Below are 27,980 nucleotides of genomic sequence, written 5' to 3'. Positions count from 1 at the left end.
GAATAGGGGCCCAACCCCTGAGACAGAGAGCAAGGGGCAGTGGCTAAGTTGTGTACAAAAAGCAGAGGTCCTGGGGCTCCTGGGTGGCTCAGTTGTTTAAGTGTCTGACTTCGGCTCAGGTCACGATCTCGCAGTTTGTGAGCTCGAGCCCCACGTCCAGCTCTGTGCTGATAGCTCAGAGCCTGGAGCCTGCTTCAGATTCTGTGTCCCTCTCTCTCTGCCCCTCCCCCGCTCATGCTCACTCTCTCTCTCTCTCTCAAAAATAAATAAACATTAAAAAAAAAAAAGCAGAGGTCCTAAGGGTAGGAAATCTGAGCTGCTTTGGCCTCAGCGGTACTTTTAAATCTTGAAGAACAGGCATCAGTGGTATTCTATATCCTTCTGAGTTTGCATCATCTGTGTAACTGATAACTGCCTAACTTCTTTATCCAGTTCACTGACAAAAATGTTGCCAGATCCGTGGTACATACACTACACTAGATGACTCAGCTTTTACTCCACCCAACATAATTAGTTCCAACCCTCAGGATATTCCACTCTCCCCACCTGACACCCCACTTGAGGGCTTGGGGCAGGTGCTGGGCCAAGGCTAGTCAGACCACAGTGATCATATCCAGTCCACAGCACCTTCCATTTTATTGTTTTATTTACAAACAGGGTGAAGTCAACTGGGAAAATCAGGAGTAGGGAGTCAGTCTGGGCCATCCAAATGTGGAGTGGTTCCTGGGTCAGTCTCCACCATGAAGGCCGCCTCTTCTATGCTTTTCCTGCCCCTTGGTAATGGCCCCTTGATTCCTCAGGGCAGCCTCACATGCTGCTCCTGAGCCCTTGTATGAGGGCAGATGGATCCTGGGGGAACAGGGGTGGTACGAGGGCTGGGGCCCCCTCAGTTTGTGTAAACCTGAGTTCCGATCACACGCATGATTTCCTTCTGTATCTTGGGGTCCTGAGTATTAATGTTGGCATCGCCCACCTGACCATCCTCATATCTGCCAAAGATAGGGCAAGCGTGAGCATAAGAGGGAGAAGAATACCAGAATAACGTCAACCAGTGAACTATATGTGAGGTGTGGCCATTCCAACCCAAAAGTCAAAACCCTTTCTTGCAACTCTTTAAGGTGGAAGAGATTCAGCTTATCTGATTTCCTCTAAACAGATCTATACCCATCCCCATCCTCCACAGGGAAAGTTCCAGTGCCAGCTCCACTCAGGTAGCCAGGGATAAGTCTCAGATGCCAGGAACAGACTTTCCCAGTAATCATACCATTACACCCCCACCCTTATTCCTCAGAGTAATCCCCAAGGTCCCTCCTAGACTTACACAAAGAAGAACCGTGTGCAGACATGGTCAGACACAGGGCACACCCAGATGTTCCCATGCTTCTGGAGGTCCTTAGATGTAATCACTGGGAAGAAGGGGGCCAGAAATTATAATGCTTAAGTCATACAGTCCAGGCAGGGGAGGGAAGACAATGTGTCAACAACACCCTCAGCTGGATCACGTGCCAGAGTTGTACCAGAAATAAAGGTTGGGGACACAGAAATACAGGGACTGGGTGAGCCACCTACCTTCACAAAGTGCTATACAGTTTAGATTCCGACTCTGCAGGAACCTTGACTGAATGGATCGGGTCTGGAAGAGAAGGATAGCAGAGGCAGGTGGACTGTTATAGCTTCCCTAGGCAGGAAGTTAGCTGCTGGTGGCTAGGGGTATGGATTAGGATATCTGGGTCTCCCAGCCACCACCACCCCCAAATTTTGCTTTTGCATAATTAGTCTGGCTGAGTCCATAGCTTCGATCTTTACATTTTCATGTCACTGCATTTAAACTCAGTCTCTGCTTTCACACTTGACTGAGGCCACATAGGACTCTGGAAGCATGTTCATCTTCAAACATATCTGATTCCTTCAAATGATCTTCAAACTACTCACCTCCCCCACCATTTGTTCCCCATCCATCTCTGTAGCCTAAACTTATCCTAGGGGAAGGATTCTGCCTGCCTCACTGGAGTGCCAACTAATAATACCTGGGGGATGGTATTCATCCTGTTATATCTCTGGACCAGCTCATCCTTGGAGGGCATCCTGTGCTGTCCTTTTCCCATTCCTGTTATAGAACAACAAATCCAGTTCAGTCACCCACTCCTCAATCACATAGTTACTAAAATGTCTACTATGTGCCAGGCACTGAGCTAGACATGTAGTAAATAAATAAACAAGGTATCTGCCCTGACACAATTTAGTCTGGTGGATACTACAGGCAAAGAACAAGTAATTACAACACAGTATGGCAAGAAGTGTGATGGGGAGAATCTAGAACAATGCGTGAGCTAGAGGAGGGGAACTAGCCTGCCCTAGGGTTTTGAAGAAGGCTTCCCAGTGACAGCCAGGAAAAATTACTTAAATGAAGAGGGGGAAAGTGTTCTGGCAGAGGTAAAAGGACATAGAAGGTCTGGAGGAAAGAAAGCAATGTGCCTTTGTTTGTATGGAGCATAGTCAATGGAAGGAGAGCGGCAACAGATGATGTGGAAGCAGTGAGTCAGGATCAGATCAAGCAGGCCTTATAGGCCATGTTAAGACAACTGAAGTTTATCCTGAGAATATCAAAGAATCACTAGAAGGTTCTAAGACAGGGGAGGAACACATGAAATGAGACAGGAATGAGGGGCTCACAAGAGTGGTGATATCAACACCTTGGATCAAATGCCAGATTGAGCAAAATGAGTGAAGAGGAAGCAAGCAGAGCAAGTCAGATCTGCTCCAGTCTCAAAGTTACATAGAAAACTATGAGCAGAGTCACTCAAAAGAAAAGACAGAAAGCACAGAAGGTAAGTGATGAATAATTTTCCACAAGTAACCACAATGGCAACAACCTTGAAGAATCCTGCTTCCTTTAGAAAGTCTTCCCAGACTTGAGGAAGCGGTGCCAATTCCCTCCAGTGTCCCCCTGTCTAAATCCATAAATCCTCTGCCATCCTTATCCCCCAGTGAATAGCCCTATTTATAACATTTATAGACCCATTCTGGATTTTTCTTATTTAGACATGGAACAGTGCTTATGTGCCCCTACTCCCAACTGTTTTTGGCCTGTGACTAGGACTTTAGTCTTGACTCAGCTTTCTTACAGGCCTACCCTTATCACAGTCATGTGTGTGTGTCTATGTGTCCATCCCTGTCTGTCTGAGAGGACATGGATGAAGATGGGAAATGATGCTATCCTTACAGGCCATAAGCAGGGCCCCTATCTCACCACTCTACCTTGGAACATTCTATTACAAATCCCACTCTCCTTCAGTTCTTCGTTTTGTGATAGCCATGGTGCAGGAGTGGGGATGTCTGGACTGACATTCCTCACTGCTCAGGCTGTCAATTCATCATGCACTCACACTAAAGTCCCACGACAGATATATGGCCTGAACAAAACTCAAGGCAAGGCTTAAACTCTTAATTTCTTCCTCCTACAGGTGTGACACTTACCACCCCTCGATTTCTACTTTCCCCATTAGCCTTAAGTGAGTTTAGCTCTGAATCCAAACATGACGTTCTCATCCTGGGTATTTCAGTGCAAGATTCTGAGTGATCCCAAAGGATAAGAAAGAACAAGTTCTATCCCAAAGGATGAGAAAGAACAATCTGATTTCTATGGCTGGTCTTTCAAATGGCCCTTATGATGCAATCCAAATCTTGTCCCATCTCAATCCTGTTGCACACTGTCCTGTTCATATTGACCCAATGATCTTCTACAGTTTACCAAGACCAGAAACTGAGAAAGTAGTGGCTACAGTAATCCCTGGATGCTTTGCATCCAGAGTATACACCTATCAGAAGTCTCTAAACAGAACTAAACACACAGATGGAGTTTACTAACTCCTTTCTCCCTGGCCCTTGTTTTAACCTGCACACGATGGCCAAGTCATTGGAGTGGAGGCTCCATTAGCCAAATGGATGCTCTCTATTTATACTAGCTCCCAGATAGCATGCAGTGCCACAAAACTAAGGATACCCTGAAGGAGAACAGAGAAAACTAGAGCAGAATAGGGTATGTGGAAACATATAAGATGGAATTGGTTAAATACTAGAGTAATTACAATAAACTGGACATCTGTACACATCTCACATTATAGAGACTCTCACATATCTGTGGGCCCTCAGAGACTCAGTCATTTAAGCAAAGCCTACCCTGTCAGTCCAATATAGTAATAAGAACACTGGCCCAGAAGTTAGGAGGCCTAGATTCCAATCCTAGGTCTGCTACTCACAGCTGTGTGTAACTTCTCTGTATATGAGCTTTCCTAACTATAAATTAAGAAAGGATTGGATGAGATGATCTATAACTCTAAAAGTAAAATCCTATGCCATTTTATAATCAGTGGACCTTTGCAAGAGGAAAAGGATGGTGTCCCATGATGTTTTTCTGTGACTGAAGTGATGAAGAAATATAGAGAGTCAATAGAGATTCCTGGCTCCATAGGTATTCAGGCACTCAGTAGTAAACAAAAGCCAGTGACAGAGAAGAGAGGGAGAGAACAGGATGAGAACAGACAGGAAGCAAGAATTCTGTGGGCACCAAGAACACCAAGGCACCAGGAGAATCTCACTACTTGGAAAATAACAAGAGCTTAATGAGGGAAGCTCAGGCGGGAACAAAGATAAAAACTGAGGAACCCAGACAAAAAAGCCAAAAGGACTACCCTAACCCCAACCCCACTTTGCACCCCAGGCACACAGAATAAGATTCATTCACACATTCAATCGGTATTTATTGGGCACTTACCCTGGATGGATTAATCATTAGGTTTGGTTCATGACACACTATTATTTATTTATTTATTATCTACTATACCTATAGACCCAACCTACAGACTAAATCCAAGAACCAAAACATTACTAGTGATTTATATCAATGTGCTCCTACCCTATCCCAACTATCTATCTGCTTATCCTTGGGAGGTAACCACTATCCTGAAATTTCTTTAGTTTTATCATACATAACACCCATGCACCAAAAGGTTTATATTTGTTTGCTTTTAAACAATATAAAAAAGACATTATACACTAGTCTTCTGGGCTTGCCTTTTTTCTTTAGCTCAGCTCATTACCAAGGTTTTTCCATGTAGTTAAGTACTACTGTTTATCCATTTTCATTGTTAAATAATAATCCACTCTGAGAATATATGAAAATGTATTTATCCATCCTCCTGGTAGTGAGCATTTGGGTTGGTTCCAAGATTTGCTACTGCAAACACTGCTGCTTTGAACATTCAAGTACACCTCTGGGCATGCAGGAATAAAAATGTTGGGTCACTGGGATAAATTTTCTCAGCTTTATGAAATTAAACACCAAATTGTTCTCCAAAGTGGTTGTACCAATTTATATTCCAATAAACAATAAAAGAGATCCTGCTAATCAACTTTTAGGACCATCAGAGGTATTACCAGATTTCTTAATTTTTGCCAGTCCACACAGGTGGCAAACAGTAGTCATTTTGGTCTTCATTTTACTTCCTTGATTAATAGCAGTTCAGCAACTTTTCATATTTTTTGGTCATTTCTTCAGTGAAATGTCTGTTCATGTCATTTGCCTATTTTTCTACTGGGTTGTCTTTTTCTTACTGATTTTTAAGCATTTTAAAATACATTTTTGGGTTACCTGGGTGGCTCAGTTAAGCATTCAACTCCTGGTTTCTGCTCAGGTCATGATCTCACTGTTGGGTGAGGTCGAGCCCCATGTTGGGCTCTGTGCTGGCAGTGTGGAGCCTGCCTGAGATTCTCTCTCTCCTTCTCTCTCTCTGCCCCCTCTCCTGTTTGCTTTCTCTCTCAAAATAAATAAATAAACTTAAAAAAATATCTTTATTACTAATCTTTTGTGGTTAAATATGTTACAAATGTCTTCTGGTTTGTAGCTTTTCACTTTCTTAAGGTGTCTTCTGGTAAACAGAAGTTTTTAGTTTTAATAAAGTTAAATTTACTTACCTTTTATGATTTATAATTCTACATTTTTTCATTCTATGGAAAGTTTTATATAAAACTAATAATTTGTTTGGCTTGGTTAAAGCCTGGTTTAAGATTCACTTATAAAACTATCTGGGTTTGGTGAGTTTTTTGATTTAGTTGCTGCTGTTAGAGTAGTTTAAAATTTAAAGACTTTTCTAGTTCTATGATCCTGGATCTAAGTTTTCTTATCTTTATAATAATTATAATTACCAGATAATACTAAATAATAATCTATAAAGAATATAGCACTGTAGGGGCGTCTGGGTGGCTCAGTCGACTGAGCGTCTGACTTCGGCTCAGGTCATGATCTCATCGCTTGTGAGTTCAAGCCCCGCGTTGGGCTCTGTGCTGACAGCTCAGAGCCTGGAACCTGCTTCAGATTCTGTGTCTCCCTCTCTCTCTGCCCCTTCCCCATTTGCACTCTGTCTCTGTCCCTCAAAAATGAATAAACGTTAAAAAAAATTTTAAAGAATATAGCACTGTCTCCTTCATATGGTAGACATGCAACATATGGTGGTTATCTTTTATATAGAGACTGTGTAGAACAAGAACAAACGAAAACTAAAAAGGAACTAAGACATGAACCTGTAACACTGAGAGAGCTCCAAGGCAGATTCATTTTCTGAATAGAACAAACCTGGACTCATCTCCTGACTAGAAAATGGACCTTACCCATGCCTTATCTTTGGAATAAAATGCTTTCTCTTCCATTCTTATAATAGTATGTAATTATAGACAGTTTAAATTTTAAAAGGTAGTTGACAGGGAGAACAATGTCTCCAGAAATGTAAGCCGATGGAAGATACTCAAGCATTCAAGTGTATTCACATATAAACTCACATGCACACGTGTACATATACCATCTATAAACAACAGGCTATTGCCCACACCAAAAATGTGGTCTATGAAAGGCCTCATTTCAATCTCCCAGTTACTTCCTAACTTATTCTCAGAGCCAAGCCTCTACAATGAATAAAACCATCCCTATGGAGAAGAGGACTTCCTAACAGAAAGGGAGATAATTGGGCTCATGGTGTAAAGAATCTACATTACTAACGAGAGGAGGTAAAGAAACCATGTATCTATGACTGGGAGAGAGCTGACACAGACCAAGTACCCATGATGGAGCAGGAGGAGACAGCATAGATTACGTATTCACAAAATGGATGCGATGTAAATAGAGCCGAGGTGGCCAGACAGTATTTCTTACCTGAGTATCCAAAGGAAATACTGGAGATGGGGCTCAGGTAGATGCCTTTGCCATAGGCTGCTCCATGCAGCTTGCAGGGAAACACCAGGATGAGCAATATGAGCCTGGGCCCTCCCATGGCTGTATGTTAGGCAGCCACAAGGCTTATCCAGCCCTCTGTCCCTCCAATTACCTTCTCACTGGTTCAGATTACTCTAGGAATTTACTCTTGAAAATCTGATTGGCTGAAAAGTGGATGCAGGTTAACCTCTTTGCCCTACTAGATACTGATGTCTTGGAACGTAAGGAGTGGCAAAGCCACTAGTCAGTCCCTCAGAATCCATACTCCATTCCCCAGGCTTTGGTACATATGCAGATTCCAAAAATGAACTATAGAACAGGTACCCAAGAGGAGAAACAATAATCACTCCTTGGATTCCCATAGGGAGAAGAAATAAGTCTTTTATATCACTTTTCTGAATGAACAGTCACATAAATTAAAAAGCTTTGTCTAACAGGTTAATGCATCACAGTGGCTGTAGTCAGTATTTCATATTCCTGCCTATTGATATAATCCTATTCCCAAAACTACCGAAAAACACAGCCTGGGGTCAAATATATATCAGCCATATTCATTCTATACAAACAATTCCAACCTCTTTCCTTGGAAAGCCACACGGCAGGCTAGATTTGAGGATGCTGAGGCAAAAATCAGTTCAGTACTCTAGAGCAGGCTTCCCCAAAACTGAGTGGGGCAGGGAGGGGAGTGGAGAGAAAGGGAAAGGCACACAGCCTCACCTGCAGTTTGGTGTAGGATGCATTGACCAGCCCATTGCGCAGGATCGAATGCCAGTTTTCAATGTGGGACCCACTGTAAGGCAGGGTAGAAAACATGTCTCTTCATTGTATGAGATTCCCAGAAGCACTTTCAAGACCGCCACGCCCACCCATTCTCACCCACACAGGACATGATGATGGACAGGGATACAGCTAGCAACAGACACACACATGGATACAGTCACAGGCATGCAATATACGTGTGTATGGCTAACTCTCCATTGTAACTTCCAGTCCCATTCTTTTTCCTGTGCTTCAGCTGGTCCCATCCTAAATCCTCAACTGCTGGTTCAGTATTTTCATTTGCCTATTCTCCTGATATTTCAAGTTAAGCAGATTCATTTCAAACTCAACCAACAGAGCACTGATCCCAATATGGTTGCCAGTTCTAACTTCACATCTATTTTAAGAAAAAGGTACCACCACTCTCTTCTTAATATCTCTCTCACTTTCTCTCTCTCTTCTTCCACAATTAAGCATAAATTGCTGATTTCCTTCAAAATAGCTTTCAAATCTATCTCCTCCAATCTGTTCCCTCAACCACATCTTTTTATGTGTAAATGTCATTTCTCCTCAACTGCAACATAAGTAGCTTGAGAGTAAAGACCATATCCTATGTACCTTTTTACACTCCACAGCGCCTACCACAACAGCATTAAGAAATATCTGACTGATTGGTTGGACATATGTAACACACACTCATATACCTCAAGTGAAGTTGCCCTCCCACCCCCCTACATTATTTGTTGTCATTCCCCCACTCCCCACCCACCCCCAACCCCCCCTCCTCACTGGAAGGCAAAGGTGCTGCCGTAGAGCTTCTTGGCGGTCCGGAACCGAGCCTCCTTGGCAGGAGGGCTGCTCAGCAGGAGGAACTGGTGTGAGGTGTGCATGAACTTCAGCTGCTGCCCAGGTTGGGGGTCGGGTCAGGAAAACAGAGAAGAAATGGAGATCAGGGAGGGAAGGGGTGGGGATGGGGAGCAAATGGGGGCTTGCACTGACCCCAAATAAGGAGAATATGCTTAGGTCCAAAGACAACTGTTGATGGATAGAGCCAATGAGGCAAGTCTAGGATCAATGTGGTTAGCTGGTCTGGAGCCCCTCCCTGTCCCTCACCAGAAATTTAAAGAATTTAGAAGAAGAATGGTCACTTACCCTGCTGAGAGGTAGTTTGACAATGTGTGACCTGTTGCTAGAGATGATCCTAGCATAAAACAGAGAAGAAAGGAATGGACAGAATGAGTGTGTCATTAGACCATCCAGAACAAAGAAGCAGTCTTACTGTACCCCTGAGAGAACAAGCAAGGATTCCAGGGCTGTTGGAATTATGTAAAATGTCAAGATCACTATCTAGATATTCCTGTTGGTGGTAATGCTTGTGTATAAAAATGTAAAAGGGAAACTACTGACCAGAGTTTCTGGGTAAACAATGAATAAAAGAAAAGAGACGGGTGAAAGGGAGACTGCTATGTCTGGGAACAGAAAAGGATAAAACAAAAGTGGGTGCCTAGGTGGCTCAGTCAGTTGAGCGTCTGACTTCAGCTCAGGCCATGATCTCGTGGTCTGTGGATTTGAGTCCCACATCAGGCCCGCTACTATCAGTGCAGAGCCCACTTTGGATCTTCTGTCCCCCCTCCTCTCTCTGCCCCTCCCCTGTTCATGCTCTCACTCTCAAAAATAAATAAACATTAAGAAAAAAAAAGGAAAAGCACGTAAGATCAGCTACAATAAATAAATAAGTAAGTAAATAAGAAAGCAGGGATCTTTATTAGCATGGTGACAACTTATACTTGGGATTTAGAAACACACAACTGGGACTCAGAGGAATCTTTCAGGGCTCTCAAGGATGGGGAGGGATGGAGAGAAAGTTACTGTTTGGGCTGGAGAAAGAAACAGATGAAACTACAACAACCTTCCCTAGGATTCAAGGATAGACTGGGCTGTGTTTTGGCTGAACTCAGAGGATAGGAGAGAACAAAGGCATAAAGCATTGAGAGCTCAACATGGAAGCATTATCTCATATAGTGGATACAGTTTTGTTTTGTTGTTGCTGTTGTTGTTTTTTTTTGTGCTTCACCCATTTACTTGTGATGCCATCCTGGATACTCTATGCCTGGTCATTCCTGATGCTAGAGGGAGCATGTTGTATTGAAAAAGTACTGATGTCAATGGCTGACTAGGAAAAGAAGGGAAAGCTATGTCAGGAAAACAACAGCAATCAAGATCGGGGAAGGAGGGCAGAGGGTGGAGGGCAGTAGAGAATGTTCAGAATCTTTGTTCGAAGGGAATAATAATAGTGCCTCAAGGCTCTGGACAGTGTACATCAAGAGGGTAGGCCTTGAGACAGGGATAGGGAGTAGAAGGGGGAGACAAACCTCTCTGTATGCACAGAAAACTTAGTTGAAACAGTATTAACTCCTACATGCAAAGGGTACTTAAAGACCTATTGGGAAACAAGAAACACCTAGAGAGAATCTGAGACATTGTGTCTGAATTTGTGAGCTCCCGCTAAGCTCTGAGTTCTTATCAAGGCAAAGTATATCAATAAAACCCCAAGAAAAAGCAGCCGGAATCTCTATAACCTCAGGAAGGATGCTGGAACCGGCTCTAAAAGAAGTTGTAGGTTCCATGACTAATTCCATATCCCCCGGCACCCCCACCCCCAATCCCTGAAGGACAAACCATTCTATTCACATCACTTACCACTGCAAGAGAGGATGGGCCAAGGGATCCAGCTTGTCCATCTGCTTCTTGATTTCTAGATATGAGCCCTGTTAAGACAAAGGTCATAAAGTTACCTCCCAGGAGAGGTGAGAGCCCTCCCACTTTTGACAGACTAATCAGGGCCCAGGGCAAGGCAGGCACTGAAGGCCACACAAAGGCAAGAGGAGATAGGGTTCCCACCCTTAAGGAGCCCAGTCAGATTGGGAAGACTCCTAAATAAATATGAAAATGACTGAAAATGCTTACAAAACAACATGCAGGTGGGTCTCCCTCATTTTACGCAATTCCTACAACTCTAAAAAGTTGACTTTAAATAAAAAATAAATAAAATCAATGTCCCAGAAAGATTAGGCTAAGGAATCCTGTGGTAAAACTTTACATAAAGCAAAGAGTCCTTCTGACAGTAAATCATCCCTCCTAGGTATATCTTATGTGTTAATCTGAACTGTGATATATAGGATTTGCTGAGAAGAGGCCCACCTGTAAATGTGAGTACAAATGAATGTCTATTCATGCAGAGATTGCAGACGAGGGGTGGGGAAGTCTGGTGAGGGGCAGCCTTGAGTCAAAGGATGGTCACTGCTCCATGTTGCTGCCCCACCCCTAGAAGGACAGAAGATGTAGGCCCCTGGGGCTAGTTCCTTACATCCAAGCCCCCTCCTCGCCCTCCCAACCCTGGGCAGAAGTCTTTCCCTCACTTCTCTAATTCCCTAAGAATTATGGGAAAAACATTAAATATGAACAACTTGTGAAGGAATTGGCAGCAAAGGTAAAAGTTGAGAGAGACATCCGGAGTGAAAAAGAGAGTAACAGAGAACAAGGATTGGGAAGGCTGAAGAGGGAAGACTAAAGAAAACTCAGTGAGGAATCTGAATAGCATTTCTAAATCTCCATTCCACTCCCATGGATTCCAAACACAACAGGGCACTTAAGCAGGACAGGCAGAGGGCAGAATACCTGGGTCATCTCCCGGATGGACATCACACTATCCAGAGCTTTTTGAAGTCGCTCATAATTCTTCTTCTGTGGGGAATCAATGGGAAGAGAAGACCCAGATGAAGAAAAGTGGAGGAGAGTAAGATGTGATGAAAAGGAGGGCCAGATGTACAAAAGAGGTCTAGGCCCCAGGGAAACAGTATGGCATGTCATGGAAAGAACACAGATTTAATGTCAGACAGTTCTGGAATCACATGCTAGTTCTCTTTTACAGCTAGAAGTAATAAGGTAAGTTACTTAACCTCTTAGAACCTCAGTACCCTGTGTGTAAATGAAGATTAAAATTCCCACTACACTCAGAGATCGTTCTGAGGACTAAATAACATACGTAAAGAACTAATATAGTGCCTGATACATAGCAATAAGAGTCATAGTGAGGCACTCTGCTAGGTACTTGTGATGGTTAATTTTGTCAACAGTTAATTGAGTTGATCTGATGGGCCATGGAGTGCCTGAACATTTTGTCAAATATTATTCTTGGTGTGTCTGTCAGGGTGTTTCTACATGAGATTGACTTTTTTATCAGAATGAGTAAAGCAGATTGTGCTCCCTTCATTTGGGTGGGCCTCACTCAATCAACTGAAGGTCTGAAGAGAACGAAAAGGCCAAGTAAGAGGGAACTCCCCCTGCCTGACTGCTGGAGCTAGGGCACTGGTCTTTTCCGAACACTGGACTGGAACTGAGAAACCTGCTTTTGGGGGATCTCAAGACTGTCAGCTTTTGGATTGGAATTTATACCACTGGCTCTCCTGGGCCTCCAGTTTGCTAAATGCAGATCCTTGGGCTTCTCACCCTTCATAACTACATGAACCACTTCTGTATAATATATCTCTTTCCATAGATATCTCCTACTGGTTCTGTTTCTCCGGAGAACCCTAGTACAATAGTCTACATATGTTATTTCTCATTTTTATAACAATCTGCAAGGTAGATATTATCCCCTTTTTACAGATAGGGGAATTGTGGTACCAAAAGGTTAAGTGACTTTTCTTACACCATTCAGCTAGGGAACAGTAGAACCTCAAATGGAATCCAGGTCTGTCAGGCTCCAAAATCTATATTCTTCCCTAGTATAACATAATAATTCTTCTCCCCTCCTAACAAACTCAGTTACTTGTTCACTAAAACAGCCACAGCTTAGGGTTTAAGAGTTCCCAAGAACCAAGTGTTCCATCCCTTCTGTCCCTCCTTCCAAGCTGTTATATACATGACAATGACAGCCCATAGTCTCCCACTCTTTTATTGTTTCTATTCCTTTTCTATTTCTATTCTATTGCTTTCTTCCCAAGCAACAATACCTTGGGGTTAAAGGCCAGAGTCTTGGGATCAGTGGGGTCCACCACAGAGGGATAAGGCTCAAAGATGATGCTCTTTCTAGGGGACTCCAAAGCTGCCCTACACATGGCCACCAGCAGATCCACCACCTTAGGCGAAAGGAGAGAAAGGAGGCAGAAGCTAAAGGGTTTCCCAGTGCTGGGAGTCACACAGTATCCAGCATAGGTCTGTCCACCTGTTGGAGGCTCTCAGCATTCTCTCTGCTGTTCTTTTTAATAGCAAACACGTTTATGTTTTTTTCATTTGAAAATACAGGCTGTTCATAAAAATTCAAGTAATGATGATTTAAAAAATGACTAAGAAAAAGATAAAAATCATCCCATTGCCCCCAAACAAATCTCATTCCTCACAGGTACTACTGCTAAGTCTGAGGTCTACCCTTGCAGATAATTTTTCCTATGGAAATAGTTACCTTATTAAATAGGCAATTAAAAAAAAGAACTATACTGCACATACTGTTCTTCTCTTTTTTACATATGTTATAATTTTCTACCCATAAATAATAGCTGTACGGTATTTCCACTGTAAGGACATACCATGATTTCTTTAACTGAATCCCCATAGATGGAATCATATCGATTCTTTCTTCACTATTACAAACAACAGTACTGTGCACACCCTTACATATGAAAGCATTTCTGGAGGTTAAACTGCCAAAGAGTGACATTGCTAGGTCCCCTCGCCTTTCTTGATGCTAGCTCCCCAGCAGCTTTTCCCTCTCCCATACCTCTGCTCCAGTAGCAACCTCCTCTGCAGCTCCGGACATGACTCCCAATGTGTAGAAGGAGAAAACACACAGCTCACGAGTACAGACGGCTGGCTGAACAGACATATTAAACAGAGAACAGTGACACAGGCGGTGCAATAAGAAGGTGTCATAGGGAGACAAGGACAAATCTGACCTTAGACAACTCTAGAACCAGGTAGGAATTTGGGGCCCTCTATGTCATGAAAAAACTATAAATTAGTCTTAATTAAAAAGCCTTACTTGTAAGATTCACAGTTAATGCTGTCTCCTCTCTGAAGCCTTCCATGACTTCCCTAGGTAGTTAGATGCTCTCTCTTGTGAGTTTCCACAACACTGCTCATATCTCTTCTACACACTGACAGTGCAGTCAGTGTCTGTCCACCCACCTAGACTTGGGAGTCCTTGAGGACAGCTTCATATGCAATCATCTTGACCAATATCTCAATATCTGATGCCTATTTTTAAATGTTGGGTGGGGATTATATCTGCAATAATATTCATACATCCTTGGGGTTCCTGAGTGGCTCAGTTGGTTGAGCGTCTTACTCATCATTGATTTCAGCTCAGGTCACGATCTTGTGGTTCACGGGATTGAACCCCACATCGGCCTTGCACTGATAGCACAGAGCCTTCTTGGGATTCTCCCTCCCTCTCTCTCTTTGCACCTCCCCTGCTCTCTTTTTCTCTCAAAATAAATAAATAAATAAATATTTTTTAAAAAGGACCACTGGGGAAGTGATAATAAATATTAAAAAAAATTTATATAGCCTCATATTTCAAAACAGGACTGCAGAGATTTGTTTTCTGAGGCAAAATAATTACTTCTAGAGTCTCAAGAATTATGGACAAAATTCTACCTTTACCATAGACCCAGGAAGAAAGGAATAAAAGAAAGATGAGGATTGAGAGCCTTGACTAAGGGTCTAAGGAAGAGGGTCACAGATTAGGGCACATACCTTGAGCATGGACCCGTTCTGGAAGACATGCTGCTCATCACACACCACGCAGTACTCATTCAACGTTGGAATCCTCTGCTCTGCATACTTCATGATCTGGGAAGAGAAGACATTGTTACTAAGTCTTTTTGGAAGTGCAGACACAGATATGGGAAGCAATTTGAGCTTCTTTTCCAACCACTCTCTCCTCTCCCAGCCCTGTGCGTAAGGCAGACCTACTCTTGGGCCCTGCACTTAGTTTAACTGAGGGCCCAACTCTAGAGCTACAGCTATATATTATAGTTAAAATAAGACCAACCATGGTAGAAGACCTGAGTTAAGATCCTGTCCCCCCCCACCCCCGCCACACTACTTAATAGCACATATAACTTTGGGCAAATTGGTTAACCTGAGCCTTGGTTTCTTCATTTATAAAGTGATATTATTCACCTCATAGAGGAACTGAGATTACTGAGAAAATTTTCATGAAAGTGTTTTATAAATATTAACATGTACTAACCAAACTATTAACCTTAGTTGTAGTAATTAAGATTGTCCCTCTGAGACAGGTGAATATTCAGACCATGATCACATGGCAGGGGGCCTAAGAAGCCATTTCAACTACCCAGAACAATCAGCTTATCCACTGGTCAAAGCCACAGATACAACTCTTGTGCTGGGAAGAAAGCAAAAATCTAGAGCTCATATGGCAATATGCTAAATAATTTTTTAAAACACTCTGCCTAGGGGCACCTGGCTGACTCAGTGGAACACACGACTCTTGATCTTGGGATCATAAGTTCAAGCCCCACGTTGGGTACAGAGCCTAGTTTAAAAAAAAAAAAAAAAAAAAGAAAAGAAAACTAAAAACAATAACACCAAAACCACGCTCTGCCTTAACATGACTTTTCAGCCAGGTACACTTTTGTATAAATCAAGTTCTTCCCATTGCACATACTTTTGGGCTAGTAAAGGAACATGTAAGGGCTTTTATTCACTCAAGTGTACTGAATGCCTACTATGTTCCCAGTTTGGTGAATGGTCTCCTTGATTATGAGGTAACATAAAAAGATTGTCTTCTCAGACCCTAAACGTCAACAAGGGAGATGTGGCGTGTATACAAATTAATTACAATTCAAGGCAGCATATGGTATACTGCACATAGATGTCATATAAAACAAAAAGCATCTTAAGAGTTCAGTGAGAGGAAATATCACTTCCAGCTAATATGGTTGGAGAAGAATCTTATGGCTAAGGTACCAATGAGCCTTCACTGCACCAGGCAGATATGGGGAGGAAGGCCCGTGGGGGAATGCTATGAAAAAGACAATTAAGATGCAAAAATGAAAGAAAGCAGGTCCAGGGAATACAGAGGTTTTAAAAGGAAATCACCTAATAGTAGCTGAGCAGTGGAAGAGGTCTAGGGAAAACTGAAGACCACTTGAGCAAGGATGTTAGGGATCATAAGGAAATCAGTGTCAATCCCTCGCCTATCTTGACATCTATGCACTTAAAATCATTTGATCGACATGGTCTGTCAGTGTTGTCTTCCCAATAATGCTGTAAGCTTCTTGAGGATGGGAACTGTGCCTTCTTTTCTCCTATCTACACAATACGTAGTACAGTTCTGGGAGCAGAGCAACTCAGGAAATATTTGTTAGCTGACTGAGGAGCTGGGAGATGTTAGGGGATCAGATGGGTCAGACAACAAGGGAATGGCTTAGGAATGAAGCTTTGAACTCAATTACCTGGACAAGAAATCCATATTCCAGAGTAGGGATATTCTTGCAGTGACCACTGACCTGATGAGTGAAAAGACAGAATTTATGAGCCTCCTATGAAGCAGGTACCTAGACAGACTTCACACTCATCACCTGAGATTCTCCTGAAGTAGCTACACCCTAGCTCTGATTAGCCTCAATAATCCCAAAATTGAAGAGAAGACCTTTAAAAATTTTTGCCAAAGGTTCTTGAAAAGGGCTCACCTGTCCTTAGCCTTTTTCAAAGTAGGTGGACAGGCTAATACAGCAGCTGATGACCAAGTCCTAACCACAACCTAATAAAATCATACATGACATCTTAAGATGCCCAAGCCCAGACTCCCTGCTTCATGGCTTACAATCAAAGAAGCTTGACAGACAGTTTAGATGTTTTCAGCTTTTAAAAAATGTTCTCCATTCCACCCATTCATGGTAGAGTGACCAAGTTTGATTTAGGATGCCTGAAAAACCATAGTCTCACCTCACCTTGAGAAGCTATACTCCCACGTTTCCATTCCCACCCTCCTAACACCCAAGTCAAACCCTCCCCAGCCCATGTACCAAAGGAGAGGTCCGTGCTGGGGGAGGGAGGCCCACGTGCTGGGGGCACAGGAGACCTGCCTGGGGGCTGGGAGGGTAGCCAAACACCTCCACTTTGGGGTTCTTCATGGTGCAGGAGATAGAACGGTTCATGAGGCGCCCAACTCGAAGCTCGGGTACACCCAGTTTGCCTTTCAGCATGGAGTCCTGTATGATCGGGAAACTGGGAGACCTGGACAGAGAGCAAAGGGAAGTGATAAAACTGGGATTCAGTATGAGCCCTAGAAGAACACTGGAGATAAGTGCATCCTAAGCCAGAATGGGTGAAGGGACCTACCTAAGCCAAAGAAGAACTCTTATCTGAGGGAAGTTACACCGGATCTTAAACACTTTCTTTTTTAAATGTTTATTTATTTTTAAGATTTTAAGAGAGACAGAGTGTGAGCAGGGGAGGGGCAAAGAGAAAAAGGGAGACACAAAACCTGAAGCAGGCTCCAGGCTCTGAGCAGAGCCCAATGCAGGGCTCAAACCCACGAACTGTGAGGTCATGACCTGTGCCAAAGTCAGACGCTTAACTGACTGAGCCACCCAGGTGCCCCAGATCTTAAACACTTTTAAAACAAGTAAATCACAAACCTGAATTGATTTTTATGTCATTATTTGTGTGTTCTTCAGATTGGAACATGGGAGGACAGGCAGAGGCAAAGTCTCGGTCAATCTCTACAGCAGCTAGGCCAGGTAGGGAATGATCCCCTGGACAGGATGCCTGTTTAATTTACTCAGTGTGTGTATGTGCGTGGCGTGTGCGTGTTTATATACACATGAAAAGTGCTGAATACTGTACTAAGCAATAAGTAGTTGCAACCCAAAAAAGCCTGATGTCTGTCTGTCAACAATAGTGTCTGGAAAACTATAAATCCGGGTTTGTATTTGCCTTTGGGAAGATCAGAAGGCACCAGGGTGGACAATGTAGGCCTGGAGACAGAGAATGGACAGTATTTATTTCCAAAAGTTAGATAATCAATCAGTGTGCCCTTTCATGACAGAAAGGAGTTGGTACCTATTCTCAGACTCTGCCTTCTTAGTAGAGGGCATAATGATGAGGTTCAAAGAAAGAAAAGACAAAAAATTAGCATACATTTCTGCAAAAACATACCATGAGCTAGGTACTGTGTTTTACATGAAGGACAAGGTATGAATACTGGTATCAGAAGTACAAAGATAAAGACACCTAGGGGACAAGACTATGTAGGTCGGTGTTAATAGTTAAAGGTGCAGAATTCAGAGGACCTTGGGAGAGGGCAAATAGATTATTGTAAGTAATCAAGAAGGTGGGGTGGGAGCTCAGACAAGACTAAGGTCATTAGAGATTATCTGCTCCTCAGGGAGCACTTACTTGGGGATGGGTGAGAAGATGCTGAGGCCGGCTCGGAACTTCTTGATGGTACCACTTGCCTTGAACCAACTGTGCCTCTTTTCTTGCTGGGTCTTCAAGAAATCGTTGCTGAGATGTTTCCATTGTTGGGATGTGAACATACCCAGGATCCTAAGGAATCAAAGACAACAGGCTTTACAAAACTCAGGCCGGGGAGTAGGTCAAGAAATAGAACTATGAAAAGCAACTAATCTAAAATTCAGACCCAGGGATGGTAAAACTAGCTGTGGTGGGGGAATGTGTGTCTGAAGACCTCGCGATAATGACCTTAGCCCATGGAAATGTACTGTCCTAAAGAACCTCTTTACCTTAGGGGGTAAATACCTACTTCCATTACTTAATCTAATAGACCAGAACAATTCTGAGATGATTAGCCTTTAGTGGAAGGCTTGAAAGCTGAGCCTTCAACGGCCATGAATCCGGGAATTTATTGCCAAGAATGACTATACTGAGAGTGGAAAGGGGTAGTGGGATGCAATTGGATACCACCCTCTACCTTGTGAATAGTGAAGAAAAGGAGTAGGGACATGAGGGGTACTGACATTGTTAGCAAAAAAATTACATTCCCAAACTTATGGCTTCCAATTTGAGCTGGGCCCTCCACTAGTCTTGCCAATCCTTTCATGTGTCTTTGATGAGTTTTTTCTGGCATTACTCTAAGCTATTATTCCAAATCCTTACTGCCTTCACCAACCTCCTAACTTCACCTGTGGCTGAGAATCTCTTCCTTTTTAACAGAAAAAACTGAAGCCATCAGTTACCAGCTCCCTTAATTTTCCAACCCTACTACAAAATCTATTTCTATTTCTACTCTTACCTCAATCCCTCCATTCTCTGAAAACAAGATGACCCTTCTATTAATATCTCTATTTGGGTTCTAGATCTCAGTCCCTTCTTGCCTCTTTAGGGATCTTGATCCATTAATCATATCCCTCTCCTATCAGTTCCTTTCCTAAAGTCTACAGAAGTTTCAACTTCCTATACCTTGATCTAGCTGCATTTCCTTCCCCTCCAATCCTCACTTAAATATCTCAGTCCACACTTACTGTATCTACTTCATTGCCAACCACTCACTTCTCAAGTCACTGTATTTTGTTTCTACCTTCACTTCTTCACGATGATTGCTCTTGCCTCCATGCTAAATCTGACAAAAACTCTAAGTTCTCTTACTTATCCTCTCCGGCATCTGGCCCTCCTTGTAGGAATTCTCTTCCTTGCCTTCTGAGACACCATTCTCTTCCTATTCTTCTCCAACTTTTCTGACCTACCTTCAATGTTTCTTCTTTCTCTGACCACCCTGCTGGTTTCTTGGGTATTTTGTCTGGATGCTAAAGGGTGTTTTGCCTTTGATCTTATTTTCTTTTCCATGTTCTCCCTCAGCAATTTCGTACTCTAAACTGGTTGTAATTTCCATCCATACACTAAATATATTTTCAACCCTAACCTCTCCTGTTACATATCTATGTACTGAGTACCTCCACTTGAATATCCCAAGGTTACCTTTAAACATGCTTAAAATGAAATTAATTATCTATCCTTATCACATAAACCTGTTCCTCCCCTATTTAAATCAGTGGTGTTACAATTTACCCAGACATCTAGGCTGGAAACCTAAGAGTAATTTTCTACTATTCCTTGGCTCTTATGACTACACATGACATATCTGAATCAATCTTCAAGTCTTACTGATTTTATACCCCACAAATCTCTATAGTCCACCTTTTATCTCTATTCGCACCTATAATCACACTTTGGCTCAGGCCCTCATCATCTCATGTCTGGACGTCTACAAAAACCTCCTAGACTTTTGGTCTCTTGTCTCACCCCCTCCTACCTATTTTACACAGTGCGACTGGAATCATTTCTCTAAAACTCAGTCTGACCATGGCCTCTCTTTGCCTAAAACCCTTCAATGCTCCCACTGCCTAGAAAATAAAAGCCCAAGATCCTCTCTGATTTGGACCCCTTCCTACTTCTCTGACTTCAATTCCTACACTCTCCCCTTGTATTTTCCTAGCAATATTTAACTACTTGAAGCTTCCTACACACAGGCTGCTTCACCTGACTGTGCCCTTGCAAATGTTATTCATGCTCAGAATCTGTCTGCATGGGCAACTCTTACCCATCCTTGAAAACATGAATCATCTTCCTTTCATTTATTCACTCATAGCCCTCCACCCGCCACCAGACTGAGTCATTCCTTCCTCTACATTCTTTCTAAACCTTATATATTCACTTGTATTAGAACATGTATCCAATGGACTCTACTTGGAACTTCACTGAGGGTAGAATCTATAATTCATTTATTTCTCTTTGTATACCAAGGCACTCAACATATTTCATAAACTATCTGAGCTTTTAGAGCCCCACACTGAGAAAACCACAAGAGAAAATATGAAGATCAAGACCTTAACTCCAGAGTTGTACTTTTCCTTAAATGGTAAGTACTGATGAGCCCCCTCTCACCTCCAGAAGCCTCAAGGCCAGACACCCCAGAACCAGAGGCTCTTCCACCTAACCATAAATTTGGCTTTCCAAATTTATTTTAGTCTTTCTTAGGCCCATCTCAGAAAGACATTTTGGGGAGGAAACACTGCGTCCAAGGGTCTGCCTGTCCATCCGTATGTCCGTCTCTTTCCCTCATATGTCCATAACCAGAAAGATCAAAGTTCTTACTTCTTCAGCTGAAGACCCAGCCCAAACCCTTCCTTATTTGATGGCTGGAAAACCTCAATTGATGGTTCTGCAAAGAGAAGAAAAAGCTCCTAGTATGTACATATCTCTATTTTCCTGGGAGTCCAAAGCCCCAATTCAGTGGATGAGCTTCCTCAGATTCTAAGGGTACTCTAAACAATAGTGATGGAGAAGGAAAACATCTGAAGCAGAGGGTAGATTCTGGGAGCTGTCTGACCCATTTCAAACCACTTCAACTTCTATGAGGACGTTGAGGGGAAGGGAAGGAATAAATAATACCTGGGACCAGAGAAAACAATTTCATTAACCAAGAAGGCCTTTAGGGGATGGCTATCGGGTGACAGGGAATGCACGAATGACAGCAAACTGAAAAGCCCCCACCAATGGCCTGCAGTATATACCCGAGAGCCTTATTCTAGCTTTTCTCTGGCTCAGTTAACTTAGGACTTTGGATTAGACCACACTTAGAGCACCTACTTGCCCAAAGTCACTGCCTTTACCTGGTCCATCAAGGTACTGGGAAAGAGAAAATCGCAGCCTCAACACAATAGGTTCTGTTCGGAGGACTTTCCAGGCTGTAGAGACTTCCTCCTAAAAGAGTAAGGGAGAGTTTCCAGTTTAGCAACAGAGAGGAATGGACTTGGAAGTTTTCCCTATATGACACACACATGCACATGACAGTACACACCACTGTCTGCTGATGGTCTAGGAAAGACAGGGATGAAGAATATGTGCTCCAAATGCAGCACTCAGGAACAAGACTCCTGGCCTACATGACAAAATCCACAAGTCCAGCTAGACATGTTGTTGGCAGGTATTAGCACCACTTACATCGAGGAAGCTGATGTTGATGTGGAGGTCAATGTCCACGTCATCGATAGTTCCATATTCTCTACAGAGATACAGGTGAGACTCATTAAGGGAGAAAGAAGGGAACAGAGACTGAGGTGGAGGGAGAACTGAGCCTGGGGCCAGGGGAGAGGGAAGAGTGGGAAGTAGCTCTGTATCTAGACTTAGATGCAGCCTCAAGCCACTTACATGATCAGGGCTTTCTCCAGGCCAGAAGCCTTTCTTACCTCAAAGATGAAACTATCAGCCTAAAGGGATCTAGGATAGAGGAAACTGCTGAAAAAAGTGGCTATACTTCCCCACTCACCACTGTCAGCTAAGCTTAAGTATTCTGAGAAATTCCCACTACCTATCACTAAGCTCATAATTTATCCATGTCCACAGACCCCCTATTATACCCTAAAAAGAAAAAACCTTTAGCCTCTTAACAGCTCAGAAAGAAGTGGCTTGCTCCTGAAGTGGGGTCCCACCTGATGGATACAGAGTTCTCACTGTAGATCTCCTTCACGGCTTCAATGTCTGCATCAAGCTGTGGGTGTCGATATAGGTCAGCCGCACAGCTCCCCTGAGTCAGCAGCAAAAATGGTGGGGAGGTTTGGGAGGAGGGAAAATAGAGGGGGAAAGAGAGAGATGAAAAATAAAAAGAACATGAACACCAGGAACAGGAAAATCAAATGGCAGCAGTACATAGAAGCAAAAGGCTGCTCTTACGAAGGAGCTCTTGATGGTGGCCCTAGCCACCAATCTTTGGCCACAAGTATCCCTCCATCTCCACTCTAGTAAGCTTCTATGAACCAATTGCAGGCTTTGCTCAACGAGTACACAGCCTTAAGTTTCCAGCTTTTCCTCTCAGACCCTGACCATGGATACTTAGGTATCCCTTCTAGGAGAACTCAGAACAGGCTGAAGAGTACAGAATTTAACTCAGATGGTTCTGTGCAAAGAATCCAACATTCCTGCTCAGGACTGTGCCCTGGGGAGTGATGGCATGAAGCAATCACTGGCAGGATATCTTTTAAAAATTTGACCTTGATGAATGAAATGACAGCCACTGGCTGGTGAAGAGTCAAAAAAAAAATCACTATTTCTAACCAAGAACACATGGGGTAGCCCCCACGTACAGAGAATGTAGTTTACTCTGGGAAAGGAATGAGCTCCAGGTAAGAGCAAGAATAAGAAATCAGCTCTGGCAAGACAATGCTCAGACTGCACCAACATCATATCCTCATCTTATGTCTGCTCCAGAATAATCTTTCACTACTTGGTAAATTCAGAGAAGCACACATTTAGACTATCCAACATGGGTCTTAGGGGCTGTAATCTCACCTGAACTCCATAGAGAAATTCCTCTGATTCATTATCTCCCTCCGAATCATCATCATTCCAGAACTGGCCTTTGATGTCCTAGCGATGAAAAACAAGGATACAACCCTTTGTTGGATCCCTATTATCCCATGGAGCAGGAGGGCGATAGGATACAAAATAGATTCCCACAAATAATGGGAGGTCCTTTGGGATAGAACTGAGACCCTATTCCCTATACTCCCTTCACCTCACTCTTCTGGAGCATTTCAGTCTCTTCCTGAATCTGGTCATATCCATGGCCTACCTCTGACCTTGGGAGGGATGGAGGAAAACAGGGCACTGGAATTTTGGCCCTCTTGATTGAGGCTCTGGTAGCCAGGGGGGTAGGGATGCAGACTTCAACATCAATGTTGGTTCCTGGGCATATCTAGGTCCTAGCACAAGCTGGCCTCTTCTAGATCATTACCCCAAAGCAGCTCCCATGCTTACCTAAGCTCTTTTATTACTCCCTTCCTCTTATTTAACTCTCCTTCCTTCCCAAGAAGAAAATCCACCTGTACACACACCAAGTAATACTGTCTCCATGCTCCTTCTCCTTCTTTCAACTTCAGATAACCACTCTACCTTTCAAAAGGGTGGGAGGGAGAGTAACAGGAAAAGGTGTCCCATCTATCCCCTGGATGACCAGTCAGAGAGGTGGGAAGTCAGTTCTCACCATTGGGTCAGTGGGTCACACACAATCCCAGGTCAGTGCTAGGCAGCACCCCTCCATACCACCAGCTGAACCCAGGCCAATGGGATGGGCATTTAGGAGGCCACAGAGGGAGACAAGGGAGGGGGTGATGTCAGGGGCTGACTGTAGATCTGCTGGGGATGGCAGGCTCTGCTGTTGTGGTGATAACAAGTCACTGTCCTGTGGAAAGTAGACAACAGTTGGTTTCATCACCACTTAATAGCTAGATGGTATTTACACAGGCACACATGTTTATGGATACACTTTTATTAGACAAATATACAGACACTTGCACATAGAAACATACTTGCATGCATGTACACATACTTATACACAAAGTTTTTTAAAGATAATGAACCATGAAAGCACTATACAAACATGAGACACTACTGTTCCATTTAAGCTTGAGAGTTGGGGATTGGAGCAAGTCCCTGCTCTAGATCATAATGCATATCAACCCCTGAAGCCAAAAGTGATGGTGACAGGAAAAGACGTTACCTACTTTGTCTAGTTAGTTCATTTTGGAACATTCTTCATAGTACCAATCCCCATTAGAATCAAGATTCTTTTAGAAATCTTTACCCCTATTTATTCAAACTGAATCATCATCTCTTATTAAATATCAACATCCCTAGACACCTTTACATGACAATCAAAGCTAACTTTAAAAGTCCTCAACAACACTGATTATCCCCTGGTAGACATGGTCTGAGTGGTCTCATCTTGGAACCTATTCCCCAAATAAAAATGCAATAATGATCTGAATAAACAGTCAGAAACACACTAACCCCTAGCCTTTCGCAAAATTAAGAACCACTGTCTAGGCCTTCCTGGCACTGCACGGATCTGTCTCACCTACTCCAACTTTACACAGAGGTGTTCTTGGTCTCTAATACGGTTCTACTGAACCTTAGGTTTGAAGATCACAGTGGGCTTAGGGATCTGTAACATCAGTATCACCTGGGAACCTGTTTAAAATGTAAATTCTCAGACTCTAAGACCTACTGAATTAGAAACTCCAGAGATGGGGTCCAGTAATCTGTGTTTTAACAAGCCCTTTGTTATGCTGATACATGATAAAATTTGAGAACCACTGTTCTAAATCCTTGTGTACTCTAGGGGCCTGCGGTCTGTTCCTCAAATACCAACTTAAGCCTGGTAACTGATCCAGGATGGGGACATATGGGACAATGCCAGTACACACACCATAGCTGTCCTCTCACTGACAGCACTGCCTCACTCATTAAAAATATGCAAAAGAAAATTACAATTAAAGTTCTTAGAGATAAAATGGCCTGATACCTGAGATTTACTTTAAAATACTACTCCAGCCCCAAAAGGGGGGTATAGATGGGGGGGGATGAAATAAATATGGCAAAACATTAATTACTAATGAATCTGAGTGATGGGTACATGAGGGTTTCTTATGCTCTACCTTTGCATATAGTTGGAAATCTTCATAACAAGTTAAAAAAAAAAAAATCACAGGCTACTCTTGTACTTTTTCAGGGGCTCTCATTAAAAAATCAACTCTAAATGTGAACAGGAAAATGATCCCTGAAACTCCACAACTGCCTCCTTGCTGTTCTTCAAACATAACAAGTATATTCCCACCACAGGGCCTTTGTCCCTGCTGTTGCCTCTTCTTGGAATGGTTTTCAGATATCCATATGGCTTGCTGCTTCACTCCTTCAGCTCTCTGCTCAAAGGTCATCTTGACCATCCTATATAAAACAGCAAAACCTCAACACACACACACTAGCACTCTCTATCCATCCCCCTTACCTGCTTTCTCTTTTTCCACAGCACAATGCCCTGACATACAAAATGTTTGTTTGTTGTATTTATCTCCCACCAAAGTATAAGCTCTGTGGTGGCAGAGGCTTTGGCTCTTTACTATGTTGTCAGTCCCTCAACTCATACTTACTGATGAATAAATGAATGAACTGTCTGCTGGATACCCAAACCAAAGGGGAGATACATACAAGAACCTAAACATGTCTACACATAGACAAAAATGACTTTAAAAAACAAGATTCTATTCACCTTCAAGAGCAGCTGAGAACCAAAATTACGAAGATCTGAGGACTGAACTGCGTTTGTGAGATTTGAAAATAAACAGTCAGGTGCTGATCTGGATGATCACAGAGGAATAAAGAGGGAGGCACTAATGTCCAGCGTGGGCTGTCTTGGGCTGGGTGGTAGGATGTTGGCAGCGTAGGCCAGAAGTACCAACTTTCTCAAGGTCTCTGTCACCGTAGAAGTCAAGAAAAACTTAGTCTCTCTCCAAGGGCTGTTGCTGCTTGGTTTCTGCTGTTATCACAAGGAGAAAAAGGTAGTTCAGAGGGAATTTTTCTTGTCCAGGGAAGAAACAAGTCAGGAACTACCATCGTTTCCCAACCAGGGTGTTTTAGGGAAAGAGACTCCCATCTTCTACTCTCAATGCCCATTCCTCTGGAGGTAAAGAATGGGTTTGAAAAGTAAAAGAGTGGGGAAGGGGGGGAGGTCATGCATGACATTCACAGAATCACAGACATCTGAAAGAGGAGGAAGCCTAAAAGATGATCTATTTCACAGCTTTCATGTTATACATAGAATACTGAAGTGTAGGGGCGTCTGGGTGGCTCGGTCGGTTAAGCGTCCGACTTCGGCTCAGGTCACGATCTCACGGTCCGTGAGTTCGAGCCCCGCGTCAGGCTCTGGGCTGATGGCTCAGAGCCTGGAGCCTGTTTCAGATTCTATGTCTCCCTCTCTCTCTGCCCCTCCCCTGTTCATGCTCTGTCTCTCTCTGTCTCAAAAGTAAATAAACGTTAAAAAAAATTAAAAAAAAAAAAAGAATACTCAAGTGTAGGAAGACCAAGGAAGCTGCTTAGCATCAGTATAGTGGAACCTGGACTTAAGCACATTTGACAGGTCCTAATTACATCCAATTTTCCTATAATGTGGTTATGACTGATTAAGGTAGTTGTTTAATGCATTAAGCAAAGAACATCTATCTGATTTATCTAAATGAGGTGAAGGAGGGAACATTTCAAGAGAAGCTGGGCCAAGTATAGACTGTGTGAAGAGTGCCCAAGGAAGGGTATTGTTCAGCTCAGTGTTTACTCTGGATGAGGGCAGCTAACACAAAGCGCTTTACAGTTTGCATGGAAACAGGCCAAGCGTAAATAAGCCTCAAGTCTGGATCACAAAGGTCTTTCCCTAGGTCCACAGGCGGTTCTCGGTGTGACAACTATTCACCTAGTCAAAAAAGCCTCCGAACCCAACGTTTAAACTCTGGGCGTAACTCCCAGCTTTGTAGTCCTGGGAAAGTGGGTTACTCCTCTCTATACCAAGTGCTCCTTTCTCAGAAAGCCTAGGCCACTGAACAAAGAGTGCGGGGGAGAACCCACGGAGGGGCGATTCTCGAAGGCAAGCGCTATCTCCGGTATACCCCGTGGAGAGCAAGGACGAGGTTAGCCCCCAAACACTGGCAGCCATCCTCGTTTCCAGGGCAGGCCCAGAGGCCTCCCTAAAGGGAGCAGTCACAGCTCTTCTCTGGTTTCCTACGGAGACGCCAAAGACACCCAACACCTGCCTCCCGGGGAAGAAGCTCTGCGCCCGATTTGTGTCGACAGCCGCCCGGCCTTGAGCGCAGCCTGTCAAGCCTAGGAGGGCCCCTCAGAGCCACCCGGTCCAAGACCCTCACTTCATCCACCCCGGCCGAGGCGGGGCGGGCCCCGCACCCTTCCCGCGGCCCGGCCGCCCCGCCCCGTCCCCGTGGCGGCCGCCCCACAGGCCGGCCTCGCGAGTACTCACGGCGACCCCGGGCCGCGTGCGGCCGCCGCTGAGGGGACGAGCGGCCCGGGACGCCCCGCGGGGGCGGAGCGGCAGGCCAAGGGGAGGGGGCCGGGCCGGGCGGGCGAG

At 43.6% G+C, this 27,980-nt stretch overlaps 1 protein-coding gene across 4 annotated transcripts; it reads right to left on the bottom strand.

Annotated features, from left to right (window-relative positions):
* Positions 1-612: 612 nt before the first annotated feature.
* On the bottom strand, positions 613-27,980 carry PARP6 (poly(ADP-ribose) polymerase family member 6). 4 transcript variants are annotated; one of them, XM_042941499.1, is made up of 23 exons: positions 26,121-26,737; positions 24,057-24,254; positions 23,363-23,440; positions 22,507-22,601; positions 22,019-22,079; positions 21,688-21,778; positions 21,170-21,236; positions 18,455-18,604; positions 17,140-17,290; positions 16,507-16,560; positions 14,780-14,875; positions 13,803-13,895; positions 13,039-13,164; positions 11,702-11,767; positions 10,724-10,791; positions 9,176-9,224; positions 8,813-8,925; positions 7,982-8,054; positions 7,205-7,274; positions 2,028-2,107; positions 1,570-1,633; positions 1,322-1,406; positions 613-989 (listed from the first exon to the last, which is right to left on the bottom strand). In XM_042941499.1, exons 2-23 carry the CDS (start codon positions 24,057-24,059, stop codon positions 887-889), a joined length of 1,836 nt encoding a protein of 611 aa, XP_042797433.1. In that variant the 5' UTR covers positions 24,060-24,254; positions 26,121-26,737; the 3' UTR covers positions 613-886. The 4 variants fall into 4 exon arrangements, 3 of the variants coding, with proteins under 3 accessions (XP_042797433.1, XP_042797431.1, XP_042797432.1); XR_006203453.1 differs by lacking the exons at positions 613-989; positions 7,205-7,274 and having other exon boundaries at positions 1,379-1,406; positions 17,080-17,290; XM_042941497.1 differs by lacking the exons at positions 613-989; positions 1,322-1,406; positions 1,570-1,633; positions 2,028-2,107 and adding an exon at positions 27,873-27,980 and having other exon boundaries at positions 6,411-7,274; positions 17,080-17,290; positions 26,121-26,387.

Source organism: Panthera leo, chromosome B3, assembly GCF_018350215.1.
Source record: "Panthera leo isolate Ple1 chromosome B3, P.leo_Ple1_pat1.1, whole genome shotgun sequence".
Taxonomy (NCBI): Eukaryota; Metazoa; Chordata; class Mammalia; order Carnivora; family Felidae; genus Panthera; species Panthera leo.
This window is presented reverse-complemented; position numbering and strand designations above follow the sequence as displayed.

What these genes read in the sequence shown, in the direction of transcription:
- PARP6 (XM_042941499.1), bottom strand. An exon ending in ATCTTCTCACCCATCCCCAA is followed by an intron (nt 17,291 to 18,454) that starts GTAAGTGCTCCC and finishes CTCTCTGTCCAG; the next exon opens with GTCTCCCAGTTTCCCGATCA. An exon ending in AGAACGGGTCCATGCTCAAG is followed by an intron (nt 13,896 to 14,779) that starts GTATGTGCCCTA and finishes ATGTCTGTTCAG; the next exon opens with CCAGCCGTCTGTACTCGTGA.